At 54.1% G+C, this 21,279-nt stretch overlaps 1 protein-coding gene across 5 annotated transcripts in view; it reads right to left on the bottom strand.

Annotated features, from left to right (window-relative positions):
- LOC144734693 (estrogen-related receptor gamma-like) overlaps positions 1 to 21,279 on the bottom strand; it is a 101,702-nt gene that overhangs the window by 25,753 nt on the left and 54,670 nt on the right. For all 5 annotated transcript variants that reach the window (XM_078616997.1, XM_078616999.1, XM_078616998.1 and 2 more), the window contains exons 2-3: positions 5,032 to 5,567; positions 1,320 to 1,436 (exon numbers count right to left, since the gene is read on the bottom strand). In XM_078616997.1, the coding sequence (XP_078473123.1) occupies positions 1,320 to 1,436; positions 5,032 to 5,567 (653 nt within the window). The remainder of the gene's footprint in view (positions 1 to 1,319; positions 1,437 to 5,031; positions 5,568 to 21,279) is intronic.

Raw genomic sequence — 21,279 nt, 5'->3', positions numbered from 1 at the left:
GACGGAGATGTGAGGGAGACGTTGCTGCCTCCTGGTCTCGTTTCTTATTTATATCCCCCACATCCACGCCAATTATTATTCTGGTTTCAATGTTCCGTCTCGTATAATACATCTTCTGTATTCCCCTTTCACGCTTCCTTCCCCCCCGCACCTCCAATTAGTGAAAGAAGTTCAACGAACGTACGTTTTTTTTTTATATTTCACTTTTATTAATTATTTTTTTTTTACCTACGTGACTTTACCGAAAAAACCTAAGAATATGAATCCTTGCAGTCACGAAAGCTTCAAATCTAGAAGTACGTACATAACATCTCGCCACCGTGGCGCATAACTACCTCGCCAACTACCTTTTTTATCCTGACGACGATTGCTTGTGTTGCGATCGAAACGTCGTAGTTTGTTATTTTCAAGAATATTCATTCCTGCAGTCACGAAAGCTTTAAGTCAAGATTTACCTCGCGCCTGGTCGCGTGGATTTTTCTCCGGGTCCTCCCGTTTTTCTCGCCCCACATTTAGAATCCTGCGTTTAATCAGCTGCTGTACATTTTCCACGTGACGGAGCCACTTTCGTCGAGCTAGAATTTTTGGCCATGTCGCTTCTGAAAAACAGCTATATAACCGAGTAGGCCTTACCTTGTAAAATAAAAATTAAATGTTGCTTCGTATCGTTTAGTTCAGACATACAAGCTGAAGTTACATTCGCATCACTCGTGCATCGTTTACCTCCTAACCACGTGCTCTACGGAAAAGCGCGACGAGCCTGCGTACGGCATCACCGAGCGCGGGTCTCGTGTTTTCCACGGAGTGCTTTTGCCAGGGCTGACAATGAAAGGGCTCATATTCTTAGTTTTTTTCGGTAAAGTCACGTAGGTAAAAAATAAATATAAAAAATAATAAAAGTAAAATAAAATAAAAATCACGACGTTTCGGAGGCAACACAAGCTTCCGTCTTCAGGTGGAACCGTCACAGCACGATAGCTGTATCAAGTAATAGAAATTCCAAGAAAACACTATTTGTATATATACTGGTTGAGGGTGGGAGGAGCCAAGGTAGGCCTGGATATTATTATTGTGAGGTTCAGTGCGGCTGAAGCACGCTGTTAGGAATGAGCCTTTGTTGTGTAGACTGTGACTTTACCGAAAAAACCTGAGAATATGAATCCTTGCAGTCACGAAAGCTTCAAATCTAGAATGAAAGCGCTCCCCCACCGAAGGTAAAAAAGATAAAATAAAAAAACACATTTAAATCAAATTTTTGAAACGCTTTCCATGTGGAGTTTTCTTAAACACGCGCGAGTTTTCTCCGGGCACGTTCTCACCTTCCTTGAGCATGCCCACGGTGAGGCACTTCATGAAGCGGCACGCCTGGCACGACTTGCGGCGCCGCTTGGTGATCTCGCACTCGTTGGAGGCTGGGCAGCTGTACTCGATGTTTCCTGGTGGGCGCGGAGAGCAAAGGGCGGGCCCGGCAGGCGCCAGCGTGCACGCGGTGGGGGCAAAAAACACAGGCAGGTGAGCGAACAGCCGAGCCGGCGAAGACAAAAATCCACACGTATAGCCCGCAGAGACCGTCAGGGGGCAAGTGCTGTCAAGCGAGGGCCTACGAAGGCCGGGCTCGGCGCACGAGGCGCTGGTGTGGGCAAGCACCACGGCCGGACCCGCCCTTTGTCTCCCGAGCGCCGAGTCGACCCACAACATGGCCAGGAATGATTCGGATATCACCCGCCACTGATGTTATCAGAATGAGAAACTTTACATGTCCTGGAAGAAGCTGATGAGCTATGAAGCTCTTTTTTTCGCAGACATTAGCCACGACCGAGAATCAAACTCAGGCCGCCGAGTTCACAGCGGTCACCGATGCCGCGTGGCGAGCGATGCCGCGATTTCGTACCGGTGCACCGACGGAACGTCTCGGCGAACAACGCTGGACGCAAATGTACCCCGTGGCATTAAGCCCCACAACAGCGACCATAATAGCCGCCGTTCGCCACTAAGTGGCGGTGATGTCACCACGGCGGCTGTGCCAGGCCAGGTGCACTTTGTGGCCACGTGAAGTGTCGGTGGCTCGCTGCTGGCAAGGAGGTCGTGGGACAGACCCAGGTGCCATGAATGAGATGGACTGGCAGATGCACCAGCGGTGCCTCCTACTGTGCCAACTTGCTGCATTTTAGCTGCCCGGCACTCCGCTCGTTGTTGTGAGCACCGGTCCTTTGCCCTCCATTTTTGTTGGAGGGTGACTGCCACCAACTGCCCAGTAATGTCAGCAACCTCTTCCACAATGACCGATCTTGACACTACTGGTAAGTCAACATCCTCCTGTGCTGCATAATTCCATCACTTTTCCATCCCACGACATGCCCGTTTAGCCCCCTCTACCCGGCCAAACAGAAGCTGCTTGGGCATGCGGTGGCTGGGCATTCGGGCTACGTGACCCAGCCAACGCTGCCTTGCCTGTCAGAGGAGCTCACCGATGGGACTGTGTCCATTAAGCCCTAAAGCCCCGTCGCCACCCATCCCCTCCGTGTGTTCCTCTGACGCCCCTCAGAAATTAGGGTGAAGCGTGCCAACTATCCTTGCCGGGTGCCGCCCTCGTTGGCAGCGAGGGGCCGCACTCCCTCTGTCCTCACGGCCGCACTCATCCCCATCCCCTCGCTTGCTCGCACACACGCATTCATCTGACCCGTCACGTGCTTCGTCTACCCGGCCACCTCTGTCCCAGCATACATCGTCACGTTGTGGCATGTTCTGGACAACCGCCAGCTTTGCGGTTGAGTCGTCCGTAAAATCGTGGTCTCTGTCTCCGTGTGTGGCCAATTAGGGACAGGTGTCATTGGGGGGGGGGGGGGGAAGGTTCTCCCACCCCCTAGGCTCGTGAAGTGAAAATTATAGCAGAGCATCGGAACGACTGAAATGAGAAGGGTCGGAAGGCGCTTTGAGATACTGGGTCATTTAAGTGCCCGATAAATACGACGCTTTATAACAGGGTTCTCCTTTGGTAGCAGCACCCAGTGTGTCCAGCACCCGCGGTCATTTGTTCGGCGTTCTGTCCTCGACAACTCGCAGCAAACCGCATCGCAGGCTCTTCTAGCTGCCGTTTTGCGCTGGCAATAATGCAACCGCAGCGTGCAGCGGAGCAGACGACGGGAGCGCACAGTCGACCGCCCATCCAAGACCAATGGACAACGGCGGACACCGAAAAAAAAGCGCCGCCGACCGGTTCGAGGGCCTTAGGCGGCAGCGTGACGCCGCGCGTTTTCGAGAGCGCGCGCCGGTCAGCAATCAGAGGCGCGGGTTTTCCCCGCGTCGATCGTTTCCTCCCAAGGGGTTGCCCCCCCCGCTGCGGCAGGTAGCGTGGGGCAAGATTGAGGCAGGAGCAGCCACGTCGCCAAAACTCGGAAAAAGCTCGTCTCTCTCTGTCTCTCTGCAACGCGCCGAACGAAGGCGGCGGAGGAACGGAAGGCAGCGCTCGCAGAGTCCCCGGCCCCGTCTCGTGCGCCGTGGCGAGCATAAAGCTCTCAAGCGGCGCGCAGAAAAAAAATAAGAAAAAAGAATCGCTCAGACACACGCCGCAGTTTGCGCGCCACAGACACATTGAGACGGAGTGCGGGCGCGGCGGTGTGAATTATTTAAAAGGGGGGGGGGGGGGGGTGCCCGCTTTTATGAGCTGTGCATTTAATAAATCAACCGTGGCGCCGTGATGTTTGAGAAGCCTCCGCCCGGCCCGCCGCCGCCGCCGCCACCGTCAGCCCAGACTTTACACGCGCGCCGATTGCACGCATGCATGTGCGCGCGTGCGTGCGAGCAAGTGTGTGCGCGCGCCGCTGCTGTACAAAGATTGGCAACGAGCAGTGGACTTGTACGGAGTTCACAGCCGGGCTGTGTGTGTGTTTGTCTGTGCTTTGCAAGTGCGGGCACACACACACACACGTGGTGTGCGAGGTGCGTTGAGGAATGTCTGGCAAGGGGACAATTGAAAAGTCGGGTTTGCAAAGCAAAGGGTCCAAAGGCCAATAACGCCATGCAGCCAGGAGCAAACAGCGCTGTTGATTGTGCGATACATAAGAGTGAATGTTTCTTTGCTTGACCTAGGGAATTCCAAAGTGCAGAGGAGGTACGAGCGGGGAGCTAGCGGAGTGTTGCGAGCTGCGGTCGGGTGAAGACAAAGCCGTTGGGTCTGACGGACGGAGGAGTGAACGTGCGTGGGCACGCAGTGGCGTGGGTGGCATAAGCCGGTGGGCTCCCTCTGGCCAATTTCTCCACCCCCCACCACCCTACTCCACCTCCTCTTCACAGCACGTGTGCCCTCCGAGCTGTCGAGTATTTTGGGATACTCTTCCATGCCGGTCGGCCAGACGACGAGTTGGAGAAGGCGTGGAGGACCCGCACCTCGTGCGCGCGCGTGTGTACCTGCCGATTGTGACGGACTGTGAGCATTACCCATCTATGTCGCCAGGTGGACCAGAGGCGGTGGTGGGGGGGGGGGTGGGGGGAGTGATCTAAAAACTTTCTCCGTCGATTTAACCGCCTCGGCCCTTTCAAAACTCATTTCGAGAACTGCTTCTTGTGTTTAGTTAGTTGTTCTTCCTCCACACCTCCGATTACCTACATACCTACTTACATCAAAGCGGACAGGCGACCTCTGGATTACAAGTCCAGCGGCGCCGTCCGCTACACCACAGCAGCAGCTTCCCGTTAACATTAAAGGAGAATCTTGACTTGAAACTTTCGCAACCGCAGGAATTAATATTCTTTGGGTCTTTCGGTAAAGTCGCGTAGATGGTTAAAAATAAAAAGATCGCTTGTGTTGTGATCAAAACGTCGTATATTTTTTGTTATTTTCTTTGAACCATCTACGTGACACTACCGAAAGACCCAAAGAATATTAAAGGCGAAGCTAATTATTTGTTATCTTTATTACAAAGGTGGCTCGAATAGCGACACGGGCGTGTCAAACGCCCGCAGGATTCGAGCAGGGGGCCTTACCCAAACGCACCCCATCATCTCCCCCCCCTCCCTCCCCCACCCCCTCACCCTGGATGGTGCGCTTGAAGAACGCCTTGCAGGCCTCGCACGACGCCACGCCGTAGTGGTAGCCCGAGGCCACGTCGCCGCACACCAGGCACAGGCGCTTGGGCAGCGTGCTCAGCATGTACTCGCACTTGCTGGGCTGCCCCTCGTCAGCCGCGGCCGCCGCGGCCGGTCCGCCCCCCAGGCCTCCGCCGGGCTCGTAGCGGGCAGGCTTCCGCGAGCCGGGCGTCGACGTTGCCGGGGGCGCGGGCGGCGGGGAGTAGAGTGCGGCCGGCGCTTGCAGGAGGTGTGCGGGCGTCGGCGAACCGCTGCCGTGCCGCGTGTAGCTGCCGCTGCTGGCGTCCGAGAGCTCGCCGGGGCTGGGCTGGCTCGCAGCGTCGCCCAGGGAGCCGGGGCTCGACGGCTCCGTCTTGATGTAGGCCGAGATGGGCCCGTCGGCGGCGCTCGCGTGGTGATGGTGGTGGTGGTTGTTGTGGTTGTTGTTGTGGTGGGGCGGGTGGTGGTGGTGGTGGCGGCTTTCGGACATCCTGCCCAAGTATCTGTCGCGGTACGCGGGAAGAGAGAATTAAGGTGAACGATCAACATTGTGGTCGCTGTTGCGTACACCTTGTGCCGCCACAGGGACAGCTGACACTGGGGGTCCCCCTTGGCTAGACTGTCGGAACGGCTTGGAATGGTTGAGATGCGACATTGAGACATGATAAATCCCATTCCCTATCCTTAGCATCAGCCATGATCAATCCCCCAAGACATCACCGTTCCTCTCTTAACTAAACGATTAAACTATTTTTATTTTTACCAGCTAACGAAGGTCGATCGAGCTGCTATACAGCTCTTGCTTAGAAGCGGCCTGGCCACAAATTATAGCTCAACTTAGTGGCTTATCATCATGCGGAAATGTATAACAGCCTATTATCTCTAAACGTGTAAGGAAATAACCAGAGGACCCGGAGAAAAACCCACGCGACCACAGGGCGAGAACATGCAAACTCTCGCCGCCGTGGCGTCCCTCTGGATCAAATCAATCTTCATTTCACGTGCCAATATCACCCTCAACGAAGCAGGAGTCGGTGCACGATGTACGCAAAGTAAACAAATATCTTCCGCCGGCACAAGTAAACAGACTCGACAACGCGTTTTCTAGCATCGTCCCTACGCCGGCAACTCCACTGTCATTTTCCGTCGTTCGTTTCGAGCGGTTGCTGGAAAAATGACTTAATCGTCAGTAAATCCCACGGTCCGGCAAACTCGCGCGCGCAAAACGGAGGAGGGGATCAAATTTATCGACGAGCCGAACGCTGCGCTAATGTGAAATCGTCGAAGATTCATTGACGTAAACGAGAAAAAAAGACGTAAAAATAAATATATAGACACACACACGTGTCGGATCTCATCTCATGCGAACATTTGAGTGACACAGAACAGGAAGTGGAGAGAAAAGGCATGGCATAACAAGCCACACAGGGACCCATAATCAGCACCGTCATCACACTGCCAAAACATGAACGCAGTAGTTTTTTTTCCACGCCGACGGTAAAAGTGGCCACTGTGCTGCAGCGGAGGAGGACTCTCCGGCACAGCGCCCGGCGCGCTAGCGTCCATCCGCCCGTGCAGAGAGCGGATTTCGACGATGGCTCCATCGTGACACACACAGTCCGGCGTGGTTTGTCAGATCTATCGAGACGACGTTCTGGGCCTTCGTAGCTCACGCGTCCCGGGTGATGACGACGGTGTACGTACGCGTGCACGTTGAACTTAGCCAACCGCGCTAATCAGAGGTGCAGGATGATAATGATGACCACAACGATGATGATGACGATGATGACGATGACGACGATGACGACGATGACGATGACGACGATGACGACGATGATGACGACGGTGACGACGGTGTACGTATGCGTGCACGTTGAACGTGGCCAACCGCGCTAATCAGAGGTGCGGGATGATGACGAGGATGATGATGATGACCACAACGATGATGACGACGACGACGACGTGCACGGCAAATAAAGGACAAAGGCCTCCTCGTCACGTTGACATGCCAATGTCATCAAAGCTGTCGAAAGCGCACGATGCTATAGAACGTCTAGCGGGGTGCCACCGCCACCTTTCGCCACCTCCCGTCAAGATTTCACGACGAACCATGGCGACGGCTCCGTTCGCCACCGACGGAGAACACGGGCCGCCGAACGGCCACGGCCGCCTTCCCACGTAAGACAGAGCCTCAACAAAACCTGGCACGCATCGGGTCAACGCCCACCGGGGGTCGCGGGCAAACGATCCTCGCCGGGAGTCGAAGTCAGGCCTCTCACGGTCGGAGACCCGCCGCGTTGAAGACCGAGAGCTTCGCGGGCGCGATGCGCAATCGGCCTTAATCGCCGAAATGTTAATCAATTACACAGAAAGCCCTGTTACACCAGCGGCGTGTATTAAAGGCAATAAATTCTCATTCGGCTGTTTTTAATTCGGAGATTATTTTTCTGTACTCCACTTACGGAGAAGCACACGCGGGCAGCGGAAGTCCAATTCTCCGTGTCGTGTCGTGTGTGTGTGTGCGTGCTAATCTTTCTCTTCCCTTCTTTCGTGAAACGCGGACACTGCGCCAACCGGGTTGTTGCCGTGCAATTTAACACGCGACAAATATCATCCATAAGTTTTTTTTGGTGAGATCGTGGAAGTATGTGTCATTAAAGCGGCCAATTAGTAAGGTTTGCCACGTAAACGTGACAATTAAACCCACAACATTTACAATTCGTGTACCGTGGCGTCTCGCCGGTAAATTACAACCAGCCTCATCAGGCGACAGCCAGAATTGTGGCAAAATCCTCCCCCTTCCTGTTTCTTGTCGTGCAACGCATGCGAGTGCATTCAAACGCATCAATTCAATCAGTCACTCTGGCCAGGCCGGACGGAGGGCTCTCTGGAAAATCTGATGCCAGATTAACGTGGCGTTCAGGTTAATCCCCTATTTATCAAACATCTACACTGGGCGGTGAACCCCGCCAATGGGGACTTTAGTCTATGTTGGGCAGACCAAGGATAGGAGCGGGGGGGAAGAAGGGGCGGCCAACATCGTATATACTTTGAGGTACATTAGCGGTCCTTAATGTGTCCGGGGCTCCTAATCCGATCCAACTTTCTCTGCCCACCGCGCCGGGCCCCCCCCGCCCCCTCCACGTTTGAGCGGAAATCTGATAAAGTGCATTGCGCCGAGCGCACGTTCGGCAAGAACGCCGACGCGAGAGCGGGGCGAGGCAACGGCCGTGCAGGAGGTGGCGGGAGTCGCGAACGCAAAAAAAACGAACACGAGACGCCGTGGATGCCAAGAGTGACGCACGAGAGAGAGAGAGAGAGAGGAGAGGGGGGCGGGGGGGGGGGCCCCCCCGTTCCGGCTTGTCGAAACTCAAGACTTCACGGCCACAGTCAAGGAGACCGGCCAATTAGCGAGACGCCGAGCGTCGGCGCAGACCCGTCAAATCAAAGCGGCTTTCATAACCGATCCCGCAACCACGGGATTGAGAATGTACGTTCGTACGTACGTGTTGAACTTGTTTTGCACCACCGTACGTATCCAATCGTGCAAACCAAACACAGAAAGCGGTTCTGAACAAATGAGTTTACAATATAAATGATGTAAAAGCAGATCCTACCGAGTTGGAGAGAAAAATCTCTTTCAGATGCTCTTATGCGGCTGTCTGGAATGCTCTTCCGATATTAGGAAGCCGCTGGAGCTATGCACTTCTAAATCATCTAGATTGACAGCTCATTTCTTTAGAACTGCTTTTAGTGTTTGTTGTGCTTCCCCACCGCACTTCCGATTAGCACGGTTGGCTACGTAGGGTGCGAAAGAAGTTCAACATACCAACACAATTCAACGGTGAATTCAAAAAAATCGAATTCAGTTTCCCGAAGACGCTCTCCTCCCGGGCACGCAGGGCGAAACGTAACGGGGGGGGACACGGTGCCGGACAACGCGACCGGCGGGCGAGACGAGGCAGAGCAGTGCAGCACAACCGCGAACGAACACCCGCGTGGGGACAGCGCGTGCCGCTTTAAGAGCCCCGCGAACTCCCAACCAGCACCCACGTCTCTTAAAACCACAAAAGCCACGAAAACGACAAAAACCACCAAAAACAATCTCCGGCAACGGCCCCCCAAGGCTGCAACTGCCATACGTTTCACTATCAGGGGAGCCACCTTCATGAATAATCACACAACACGCATTATTCGGGCCGGCCCAGAATTATCCTACGGATGACGACGACGACACCGAGAGAGAGCGAGGGGGTTAGCGAGCGAGTGCGAGCGAGTACCGGGCTCCCTATGCCGGAGTTGCGCCGTTCTTTCCGGCGCCCGTTTCGGCAGCGTCGGCCTGTGGCGAGCAGAGCAGGGCAAGCAAGCAGGTTCACACACGGCAAGGTCCGCGAGGGCACCGCTCGAACGATGTCCACCGTGACGCCAGGTCAGCGAGCCAGTGAGCTCCATCCCAGTTTTTCTGACCCTCCCTCCCTCAGCTGGACTCCATGGCGAATTAAGCGTCGCCTCCGCCTTCCTGCCGCTCCTCTAATGCGTTAATCACCCGCTCATGTCCACCGCGATTACAAAACCCCGAGACGGAACTCGCTGCCTGCCCAGCTGAACCGGAGGGGAGACGTTTACCGCCCCCCCCCCCCGACCTGCACTGTGCGCAAAACGGATTCGGGAGCGCTGGCGGGAAATGCCGCGGCAATGACGAGACGCAACGCGCCTTCGACCAGCCCACCGTGAAACGCGTGGCCCATTCCCGTCGGAACTCGGAGGCTAAGCAGGTGCTGAGCCTGGTTAGCAATCGGAAGGGGGGGGGGGAAGACTGCGAAGGGAATGCCAGATGTCGTAGGGATTTGCTTGTGCGGTGGGGTCCAGATGGCAGTAGAGCAAATGTATTTCCTGAACCCATCTGTTGCTAAGCTTCGAGCGTTATCTCTACGCGTGCGCGTGGGCTGTTCTTCTCGTTGCCCCGTCTTGGTCTCCCGTGCTAAAACTAAGCCGAGCTATTTTTTGTTATTTTACCAGGTAACGCCCAACTGAGCCACGCAGAGGGGCGACCTGGCCATCGTAAAATGATAGCTCAACGAAAGTGGCTTATCGCGTGGGAATTGTATCGCAGTCAAATGCTCTCTGCAAAGCAACGCCCATTCTGAATGAGGGGGGCGGGGGGAATCGGAGCACCCTGAGAAAAATCCACGCGACCACGGGAAGAGAGAGAGAGAGAACATACAAATATACAGCGAGGGAGTTAACATCTCCTAGCCACCGTGGCGCCCCCGATCACAGCGAAGGAAACTGGCCCGGACGCTCCGGCAAAGAAGCAGCAGCACCCTGTGATTCCGCGCGGGCTCTTCCGAGGTAAACGGCGAGTGGCAGCAGTTCCTGCAACTATTCTAGTAGCAAGCAAGTGGTGGAGGCGGGGCTATCACTATTTTCCCTCCCTCTTCGTAGCCCCGGCGCCCTTTGACCCAGTGGGGACACCCCCCCCCACCGCGCCGGTGCAGTTGCACCGCCTACACACCGCCAACTTGCGAGCTACACCGACACCCAACGATTGCAGGGAAGTCACCCAGTTCGTCGCTATGTGGGAACGGGGTAGGATCACCATCCACCCCGGTACGATGTACCCTGCTGCTGCATCTGATCCCAGTCTTCCTCTGCCTCCACCTCTAATCACAAGCAAAGCGCTTGCCGCAAATGAACCACAAAACCACGCTGATCTCATCAAGGTCCATAAACCGTCCCCGCAAACTCCGCTCATTCTCACGGCAGCAGCTTTTGGCTGGCCATCAAAGAAAGACGGTCACCGTCATCCTGAGCTTTCAAGCGCACTTTTGAGGCCGTCTGGAACGCTCTTCTCCTTCCGATAAATTAGCAAGCTGCTGGTAGCTATTCAATTTTAAATCATCATCATGATTGAAAACAAATTTTTTGACTCGTGATTTTTGTGTTCAGTCTGATGTCCTTCTCCTGTACCTCCGATCGGCACGGTTGGCTACGTACGGTGCAAAAGAAGTTTAAAAGGACAAATATCCCCCGTATAGCAACTGGGGGGACAAGGTGGGTCCCGTAGTGGATTCCTGAATCTATCCGTGCAGAGCTTAGAGCGTTACCCGCTCCTCGTACACCCCTCCTCCCCCGCACCCCGCCTCGGGGGTGGGTTTTCCCCCGGGGTCCTCTGTTTATCATCGTAAGTGGAAAGGAACTCTCGTTCAGAAAAGGTGACCAAACTTTGGAAAATCAGGAGCAACCTGAAAAAGGTTTAGAGAATCGTTGAGGCGATTCTACCACCACCATCATTATTATTAAAACAAACAAAGTGCCAGGGGGGCTTTGTTAACAGCAGGCGTTTCTATCAGACCACAGTGGCAGGCACATGGGACCCATAATGTTCAAGTCATCATCACTTCCAACGACCTTTCAATATAAACATACTTGGAGAACGCCCTTGTAAACTAAGAATTAATTAGGCGTTGTAATCGCTCTGACACCGACCCTCGCGCCCGCCAAGATTCGACGACGCGCCCCGGTCCAATCCCACTCTTGTAAGAATGTGGCCAACGTTAGCGGCCTCTGATGGCCGCAGGGACGGCGAGAGACCAATCGCACGCGGCGCCACGCGCGGAGAAATCAAAGATTCCTGCGCGCGCGCGTCGTGATCCTAAGAAATTAGTTTTAAAACGATAAATCATCAATGCATCGGTTACTCGCTTAGGATCAGTAGAGTGGGCAGGGGGAAGGTTTCACCTTTCGTGGCCCTAACGGCAAAGCTGTTAATTGTAATTAGAATTAACTCGGTGAACGGGCGGGCGGCGGCACGGACGCAGAGAACCCACAACCCCAACGGTTCCGTAGATCATCCCACGGAACCGATGTCCGGGGAGGGGCGGAGTAGAACGTTACAAACAATAAAAAGGTAAACAAATCATTCAACACACATACAAATAAAACTAAACCATCCCCTATCTTACCAGGGCGAAGCCCACGGAGGTATTAACATATTTTTACAGAAGCGACCTGGGCCACAGAAACGATGGCTCAACAAAAGTGGCTCGTCACGCGGACATTTGCCGCGGCGAAATCACCCGAGTAACCTCAACACGTGGTGCACGCAGCTCGGTGGGTTCCGCGCAACGCCGGATCCACCGGCGCACCGTCCGCTGAGGCGCGAAGCGCAGCGGCGCAGCGAACCCGGCGCCCCTGGATCGATCCTCTGCCCCGCCGCGACGAATCATCGGTGGCGGGCGAAATCCGAGCCAGTCCTAGCAGGCGCCCCACTCCCCCTCCACCGCCCCCCCCCCACCCCCCTCCTGCTTCGTCGGCCCGCACGAACCCGAGTGGCGAAGTACGGTCAAACGACCGACCCCCTCCCCCGCGAACGGCACGGCGTGCCAAGGGACCTTTGGCCAGCGGCGAATTGAAGAGCCGTGTAATGTTCTCGTTATTATCAATTAATCAATATTCATTTCACGTGCCAATATCGCCCTCAATAAAGTAGGCATCGGTGCGCATCACAACTCTTTCAAGGGGGCCGAGACGAACGGGGAATTAAAAAAAGGTAAAAGCAGAAACACGTCAACGACATCCACGGCCAACACTGACCGAGCAGAGTAAATTGCAACCGGGGTAAAAGTAAAACGTCAAGAAACATTAACATCGGGAATAAAAATTACTACGATTAAGCACAACATGTGGATGTGGAGAGGATGAAACGACGGTTTGCGGACCACGCTACGAACCTGTACCTACTCATGGACACCCGTGAAGAGATACTCAACCCCCCCCCTCCACTACCTCGCTATAACTTCCACTGACCAGAGTGGCGAAGTATGGTCAAACAACCATGATGACCGACGCGGTGTGTGGGGGCAGGGGGGGTGGGGGGGTTTGGAACCCTTCATCCAGCAGTGGATTAACAAAGGGCTGAGAGCTTATCGCAACCTCCTAAGTAGAAACCGTATTTCAAGCCCAAAGTGTGTTTGGGGGATGAGCCAGTAGAAGAGAAAAAACTGCAGATGTGTGTGATCTGCGGGCCCAGTCAAACAGTCGGAAGGGAAAAGGTTTCTGAACGATCGGCCGCTAAGTACACCGGGCACCTGCACAACACTCACCTCCGCCTGGTGCTGCTGAGCAAGGAGAACTCACCGTTCCCCCATTATTTTTTTTTTAACTACAGACCAGATTTGTATCTGGACTCGGCTCGACATTCCTAGCTGAACGTCGCCCACCCCCCCACCGCTGCCTCCACACCGCCCCCCTCTCCCCCTCCTCCTCCTTCTCCTCCGTGCATTAACGTCAATTCTTACGGAGCAGCAAAACGTGAAAAAAAGTGCGGAGCAGCGGAGCCCGGAGGCAGATCAGAGTAACAAAAATTGATGCCTCCGCTACGGAGAGAGAGCGAGCGGGGGGGAGGGGGTGCGAGTGCTTCTTCTTTGAGACTTTCAAGACAGCCTCGATGAGACGATTCAATTACTATGCGACTGCTTCTTCTTCTAAATTACACGTCCGGGTTTAAGTTGTACGGGCCGTGCGATAACAGCTTCGGGAGGAGCGGTGCGACTAATGATCAAGTCCAGTCCGGAGACGCGGGGCATGGTGCAGGCCGCTCGCGATGTTACCTAGGTTACAAACGTTACGTATGTTACGTACGTGCCACACGTTGAATTTGCTATGCGACCTCGCAACCGGACGACCGAGGTGGACTGCATGGATTCCCCCTCTCCCCCCTCTCGTTTGTTACCCCCTGTTAAGTTATTAAGGAGAAGAGCCATTGCCCAGAAAAACTTCTCCCATTGAATGTATATTTTAGATATTTTTTTCCCCCCGCTCTTTTCATTGTGGGGGTTACTTGGACGACTCTTCTACACTGGTCAGGCATCTTGGAAGACGAGCGGGCACCCACACAATGACCCGCCACAAGCGACCCGGCCGATCGATAACTGCAACAAACCCGATCACACTGCTGGGTGGACAGGCGGAAGGAGGAGGGGGGGGGGGGATTTAAGAAACTCGCCCCGTTGTTTCAACTGCTGTGCCGCGAGATCAAATCGAACCGGCGACCTCTATGCGTCACAAGCCTCGGCGTGCTGCTGGCCATTGCATTTTCACGCGTGTTAATGTTCCATAGATTCCCAAGAACTTTCCCCTCTCAGGCGCACGAGTTGATACGTTGCATCGGGAGTGAGAATTTCCATCGATGCGTCGTTACAAGCCGAGTACAAAAACGACGACGACGACAACGCTGCCTTTTGCGATAGAATAAGTAGCAAGGTCTTTTTTTAACTAAATCGTGCGTAACTAGGATAACGTTCCAGGCAACGGCTCTCCAGGGAGAGGGATAAAGTTCCAGGCAACAGCTCTCCGGAGAGGGATAACGTTTCTGGCAACGGCTCTCCGGAGAGAGGAACAACTTTCCAAGCAACATCCACGCGGGCGTTTGTCATCCCCCAACATTAATTTTATTTATTAGCTTATCTCGTACAAATCATCGCCGAGAACGCGTCCGCTCTTGGCCGAAGTGATTTAGAGGCCCTTTCTGCTGACCCGAGCGACCCACCGCGCGCACACACACACACACAAAGGCAAAGATCCCCCACCCCACCCCGTAGCCTTCACAGACGTTTGGGGCAAGTGCTGTCAGCGTACGACTACGAAGGCTGGCGCGGCGTACGAGGGAGTGGGTAGCCAGCATTAAGCCCGGCCGCTGTTGTCTCCCAAGGTGGCGGTGTTTACACATCGCACCAGGGAAGGCCCAGGGCTGGTTCGCACACAGGGCATCGCAAGGCATGGCGAAAGGCACCCCCCCCTCAGCTGGCATGGGGCGCTTGCACAATTCCCTTAATAAATGGGTGCGCAAAGCATTGCCAACGCAACGTATTGCTTCCCGCGTATCGGTGTCGTGCTCGAATCTTTCCACGGCGAGCAGAAAAATATTTGGATGCATGTTTCCAGGGCGCATGTATATAAATGTGGGAGGGGAAAAAACCGGAGGACCCGGATAAAAAAAAAATCCACGCGAACTCAGGGAGGACATGCAAACTCCAAATATACAGCAGGCGTCAGGAGTCGTGATCGAGCCCACGACCTCCTGCATACCTGGCGAGATAGTCAACATCTCGCCACCGTGTGCTAATTGGAGGTGTGGATAACGAGCAAACGCAAGGCTGCACCTTCACCATTTTTTTCTCCCGATTGTAAGACGAATCTAATCTACGCACCCCCATCCCACCTCCTTCCCCTCCCCCCCCCCTTCAGCCGACTCTTGCTTTAACCCAAGGGTCGCACAGTCGGGTTTTTTACAATCGGGTTTAATTGTCATTTTATATTAAACCCGATCATCTGAGAGTGGGAGAAATCCGGTTTAATTGGTTCTAATTGCAGAACCGCACTTCGCCAATTTCTCAACGATGGGCTTCATCCATTCCAAGCGAAGGAACTCACTGGCGGTGCCCACGATTGTGGAGGAGAAGCTCGTGTTCATCAAGACCAACCTGCCCGCCGCATTCTACGACTACCCCGTGCCCGACGGCCCCCCCCCCCCCCCCCCCCGAGTATGATAGCAGCACCGACGAGGAAGCAGCCTAAGCCTTGGATCAGAGTTTCGTATTCATTAAACCAGGTTTTAATTCCCCGAAATCGGGTTTAATTGCATTAAGGAAAAAACCCGATGCGTGCCGCTGGAAAAATCGGGGTTTTCCCACCCATGCTTTAACCCTCCCCGATATCTGTAAAAAAAAAAAAAAGAGCTTCATAGCTCATCGGATTCCTCCGGTATAAATATTCTTCTCAACATACAGGGGGAGGAAGGAAAAAAATAAAACGCGCGTCAATAAGTCCACAGAGCGTGGCGACTGCGTCCCCAACCGCACCGCAAAAAAACGCCCAACTGGAGAGAGAGAGAGAGAGAGAAAAAAATCACGCCGAGTGCCATCACTTAATCCAGCATGATCCCGGGCAGAGCAAACACTGGGAGAAACACTCTCCGTTAATTAATCTGGGAGCCAACGCGGCGGGGAGTGCTGCTCGTTAGTAGTTACATGCGTGCTCAAACGGCCGCTAAATGACGCTTGTTCATCAACATTGGAGTGGAGGCCCGGAATCCGGATTTAAATTAAACGGCAGAAAGCCCTCGGGACTTCACACGCACGGGCACAAACGCACGCACGCATTAATTTCCCCTGGTGACACGTGCAAGCCACCGGCGCACTGCGTGCATGGGTGTGCGCGCGCGCGCGCGTCCACAATTGCACACAAGCACGTTTTACAAAATTGAGACGCACGCGGGTACGTGTACACACGCACGTGCGAAAATCTTTGCCAGACACCTACAAATGAACAGGCTGATAACATAACAAAGACGAAGATTCCACTATAGTTGCAGAGACCATTCGAGCAAGCGCGCCCTTGGCTAGCATCTATTAAGGCCAGAATGGCGCACGAGCGGGTGCTGTGGCCAGCACCGTGCTCGGCCGCCTTTGTCTCCCCGGGGTTGACGTTTACACACCCCCACCAGATACCCACCCTAGGAAGGGCGGTGGGCGCAGGACCGTTGTAGATGACCATCGTTGTCGCTAGCCGTGGCGAGGAATTGAACTCGGGGGCTCCTGGGTTTGTAGCGCGGTTTGCTAAACACTACGCCAACGCTGCCCACAACAACAACCGCCATTCGCCACTAAGTGGCGGTGATGGCCAGGCTGTCGGGTGGCGGAGGGTTTCACGACACATTTTCTAAATAAATGATCTGGTGCTGCTTCTGCTGCATTGACAGTGGTGCACAAGCACAATTACAATAAATAAACTCACACTCGTCAACAACACTGTGGTGGATTAACAAAGGGCTGTTCATCTTCAGTGGGGGCATAAGTAACCACGTCCACCACTCCTCGCCTCTGGTTGATGGGAAGGCGAGCCCAAAGTAGCCTGGGGCTTACAGCTTTCCACACCTCACCGCCACGCTCCCACGGCCACTTGATTATTTTGTTCAGAAGAGCCACTCCCTGTTGTTTGGCAGTCTCCTGCCGAGTAGAGGACTGTCCACCTCTCATGGTGGCAGGAGTCAGAGCCGGTTCACCGGACCTCCTGAATACCACAGAGATCCAGGCGGTACCGGTCCAGCTCCCGACAGAGGAGTGGAAGCCTCTCCTCCGCAGTGAGCATTCGAACATTCCATGTGGCCACCTGTAGTGTTTTTTTGTTGTTTCTGGAGGAGCCCCGAGGATAAGGATTCAGTCTCCTGGCTCCACCAAAATGGGGTTTCGCCAGGAGACGTCATAGACGCCTGTACCCCCAGGGCCTCCGCCACAAGCTTATTAATTAAAATTTGTAATCGTGGTTTGGTGGTAATTCATTGAAGGTGGAGGGGTTACCAGCCTCTCGCACCTGTCCAGAGCCTCCATTTGGCCGCTGTGGTGGTCACAAACGCCAACAGCATTGCCGTCTGACACCGAGTAGGGTAGGGGGTTGGTTTTGCTCAACTCGGGGGGTGCTCCTGGGTTTGCAGCGCAGTTCGCTAAACACTACGCCACCGCTCCCCACACGCACAGACACACACAAAACACAAAGCCTTACTCGCGTACCCACGCACGCAGACGCAAGCCCTCCACAGCCCGGCTCTGGACCACAAATAGCTGTCACAACCCCAATTACAGTGCTCCCTTTACAAGGGCCAAATGAAATGTAGAGAAAAAGCAAAAAGAAGCTTAGATCTGACAACAACAACAACAACAAAATGTCTGCAAGTTTTAAACAGCGCGTGGCTAAGCAGGCCGCTCATCCACCCAGCTTGGCCACAGTGGCAGTAGGGATGGGGGGGGGGAAATTTGCTTCCACAACGGCTTCCAAAGTAAATTTTCGGCTAAAAAACATCCCCCCGCATTGAATGCAGCGACTACGTACATTTCTTAATGCTCAGGAATCACCAACCCCACACCACCGCCACCACCCCCCCCAAAAAAAAATCTAAAATTAATCACCGCCTCTGATAAATTGCAACGACTATAAGCACATTAAACAAATGCGCCTGTGTAATACCTTAAAAAGAAGTGTATAAAAAAAATTACATTTCACCCTTTCATTAAAAAAGGGAATCTTATTTATATATTTCCTTCTTGACGCACTCCCTCCCACCGTTTCGCGCGTTCAAAATTGGGCTTCCTGGCAAAACGAGGGTAAAAAAAAACCCCACCCCATTTCAAACGACGTCACGTTCCAATTTCATCGACGGCGCCCGAACGACCGCTCGGTGTTGCCGATCGGCGCACTCTCTCCGGATCGTACGACGACGGCGACTTCTCTTTTAGAAGAGAAAAGTCGTGGGGGGGGGGGGGGGTTAGGGGGGGCGCCCCGCCATCGCGCGACGCTTTCAGATGCGCCTCTGCGGCCGTCTGGAACGCTCTCTTCCTTCCGATAGCAGCAAGCCACCGGGGAGCCATGCACCTTTAAATCATCTCGAGTGGCAAACTCGCTTCTTTAGAACTGCTTGTGTTTAGCTTGGTGTCCTTGCCCCCCCCCCCCACTGGACCTCTGATTAGCACGGTCAGCTACGTACGGTGCCAATGACGTTAAACATACGTGCACGACACCATAGACTACTATAAAGTACACTATACACTACGCTACACTGTACACTACTATACACTATACTAAATTATTGTCCTTCCCCCGCACCTCCGATTAGCACGGTTGGCTATGTACGGTGCGTTTTAATCAATGTGCTTTTAATCGACTTGAGTGTCACAGGCGCCTTCTGAAAGACAACCTCCTCTTCGGAGCAACACTGGAGTCTTCCGATTTTTTTGGTTTCTCTCAAAGTAAACCCCAAAGATCGGGGTGCGTTTTGACTTCCGATAACGCTCGCCGGAGGGGGGGGGGGGACGAATGGGGGGGTGGGGGGCGCAAACGGGGAAATGTGGACGGTGACGAGTTAGGCTGCCTGCCCGGGAACGACGATTGTTGTGTGCGTGCGTTGAACGTCTTTCGCACCGTACGTAGGCCACCACCGCCGTGCCGAATGCGAGCGTTCTCCAGGCTCGTCTTACCGCGGGCGGTGGTGGCGGCGGCAAATAAAAATCAAACTCGCCCTCGGGGAGCGGGGCGGGGGGCCCACGCGCACACGCGGGCCGCTGCGTCTCGCTGTCAACATCGCTGCGAACGAGTCGCCGCGTCAACACGAGCGCCGCTCGAAAACGAAAGACGAGAACTCACGAGAGATCCGGCAAAGCGGTTTTTTTTCTTTCCCATTTCCCCCCCCCCGCTTCGCCCAACTCCGATTACAATTTGAATTTGGCTCTCCCGGCGCACTCTCGCGTTATGTAGCCACCGCGCGGCTGTTTGGCACGGCGACCGGCGTTCCAGAGATTTCTTCGGCGCGTGGAGCGAAACGTCGGACAACGTGGCCAAACAAACGCACGCTTACAGCCAGAACACGCACACAGGAGAGCCGTGCTCCAGCGGCACGGCCGCAGGACCTCGATCGGGAACAATGCGTAATTATTATTATTCAGCGCATCGGTGAAAACTCAAGATGCCGCACAAAACGTCGGGATGCGTGATTTGTGATAATTCACAAAGGCCCTTACGTTCATGCGGGAAAGGCTGGCTTGAGTCTGAAGACTATTTTCCAGGAGGCTCCTGCGTTGGGATGTTTGGCCGACTCAATTCCTTGGTTTCCACTTAAAAGGGAACTGCTTCGCATATATTCTTATCTTCTTGGTTCTTTCGGTAAAGTCACGTAGAAGGGAAATAATAAAATAATAAAAATAAAACATAATAAAATACAATTCTCAGACGCTGTTTTTCCGACAGGCCTGTTCTTCACCTGAGGACGGCTGCTTGCGTTGTGGCCGAAACGTCGTGAGAATTGTATTTTATGATGTTTTATTTTTATTCTTTTATTATTTCCCTTCTACGTGACTTTACCGAAAGAACCAAGAAGATGAATCCCTGCAGCCACGAAAGCTTTAAATCGAAATATATTCTTATGGCAAGGTGCGAATGACGGCATACGAGAGATGAGAGAGGCAGCCACGGGCACAGGAGAAAGGAGACGCGTCCGGGGCCTAGACATGAACAGAGGCGGTGCTCGAGTCAGCAGCTCGCGGATTTGCTGGACAACAGAGAGCAATTTCAGACCACAGCAGCGACGGAGAAGCAGCGATCTCTCGGCAAGCGGACGTCGAGAGAGCGTTTCGACGCAAGGATTGGCTCCCTTAACGAGTGGCACGTTGCACTGTGGTGTTACAGACCCGGGCGGAGGGGTGGGCTCTGCTTGGTAACTCTAACCGAACCTAAAACATAACATAAAATGTGCTCTAAAAAAACGCCGTAACAAAAGCTGGCCGTCGCCGCGGTGTTAACGGGCAGCGCAACTGGGCTTGCGATTCACAGGGGTCGCCGGTTCCACTGGATCTCCCGGCGTGGCAGTTCGAACGATGGGGCGATTTAATTACGGTAATCGACCCTCCTGCCCCTCCCCCCCACTGCCTGTCCATCCAATGGTGTAATCGGCAGGGTGGCGAGCGGTGGGGAGTAAAAGTCTGAGTAGTCGCTCGTCTGCCAAGGTGTAGGCCAAACAACGCTCGCGTTCCACACCTGGGTGGGGGGGGGGGGCGGCAGTGAGCCCGCGATTTTTGTCCCCCTCCCCTAAACCCAGGAAGGCATCCAGGTATTGAGAGAGAGAGGGGGGGGGGGGACTTTCGTCCGGATTGTGTGCCGCCTCCCGTCGCTACGGTTTCATGCTCCGTGGACCGGGCTCATGTTGAATTACAAATTAAAAAAAATTATATTAAATAAAACAATAATAAACACGGGCTCTCTACAGATGCCTCGACTGGAGACTTTTTTTTCCACCACCAGCAGTGGCCAAAGCGTCAGCGGAGGCAGACGCCGATATTTCTCCTCCAGTCGTTTCATTTTCCCAAACTGGCCCAGCGAGAGGCTGTCCCCCCTCCCTGGACACGCCCCCCCACCCCCCCCCTCCACCTGCTCCACGCCGTGACCCTACCGGCGTAAATCAAAAGGGGTGTCGATAGAGAGCGTATTAATTTTAACGAGTGCCGCGCATTTTGCCGAGACCTACCCACTCACCGCTCAATCCGGACTCAAATCGCGCGGCCCGGCTGACCGCCGAAGGCCACGGGAAAAAAAATTATAACCGTAACCGCCGGGGCAACGGAAGGATTAACAAATCCTACGGATGGGACAGTAAAATTCTACAACAAACAG

The sequence above is a fragment of the Lampetra planeri genome, chromosome 52, assembly GCF_965212315.1.
Source record: "Lampetra planeri chromosome 52, kcLamPlan1.2.h2, whole genome shotgun sequence".
NCBI lineage: Eukaryota > Metazoa > Chordata > Hyperoartia > Petromyzontiformes > Petromyzontidae > Lampetra > Lampetra planeri.
Note: the sequence above shows the minus strand (reverse complement) of the source record. Positions and strands in the feature narration are given on the sequence as shown.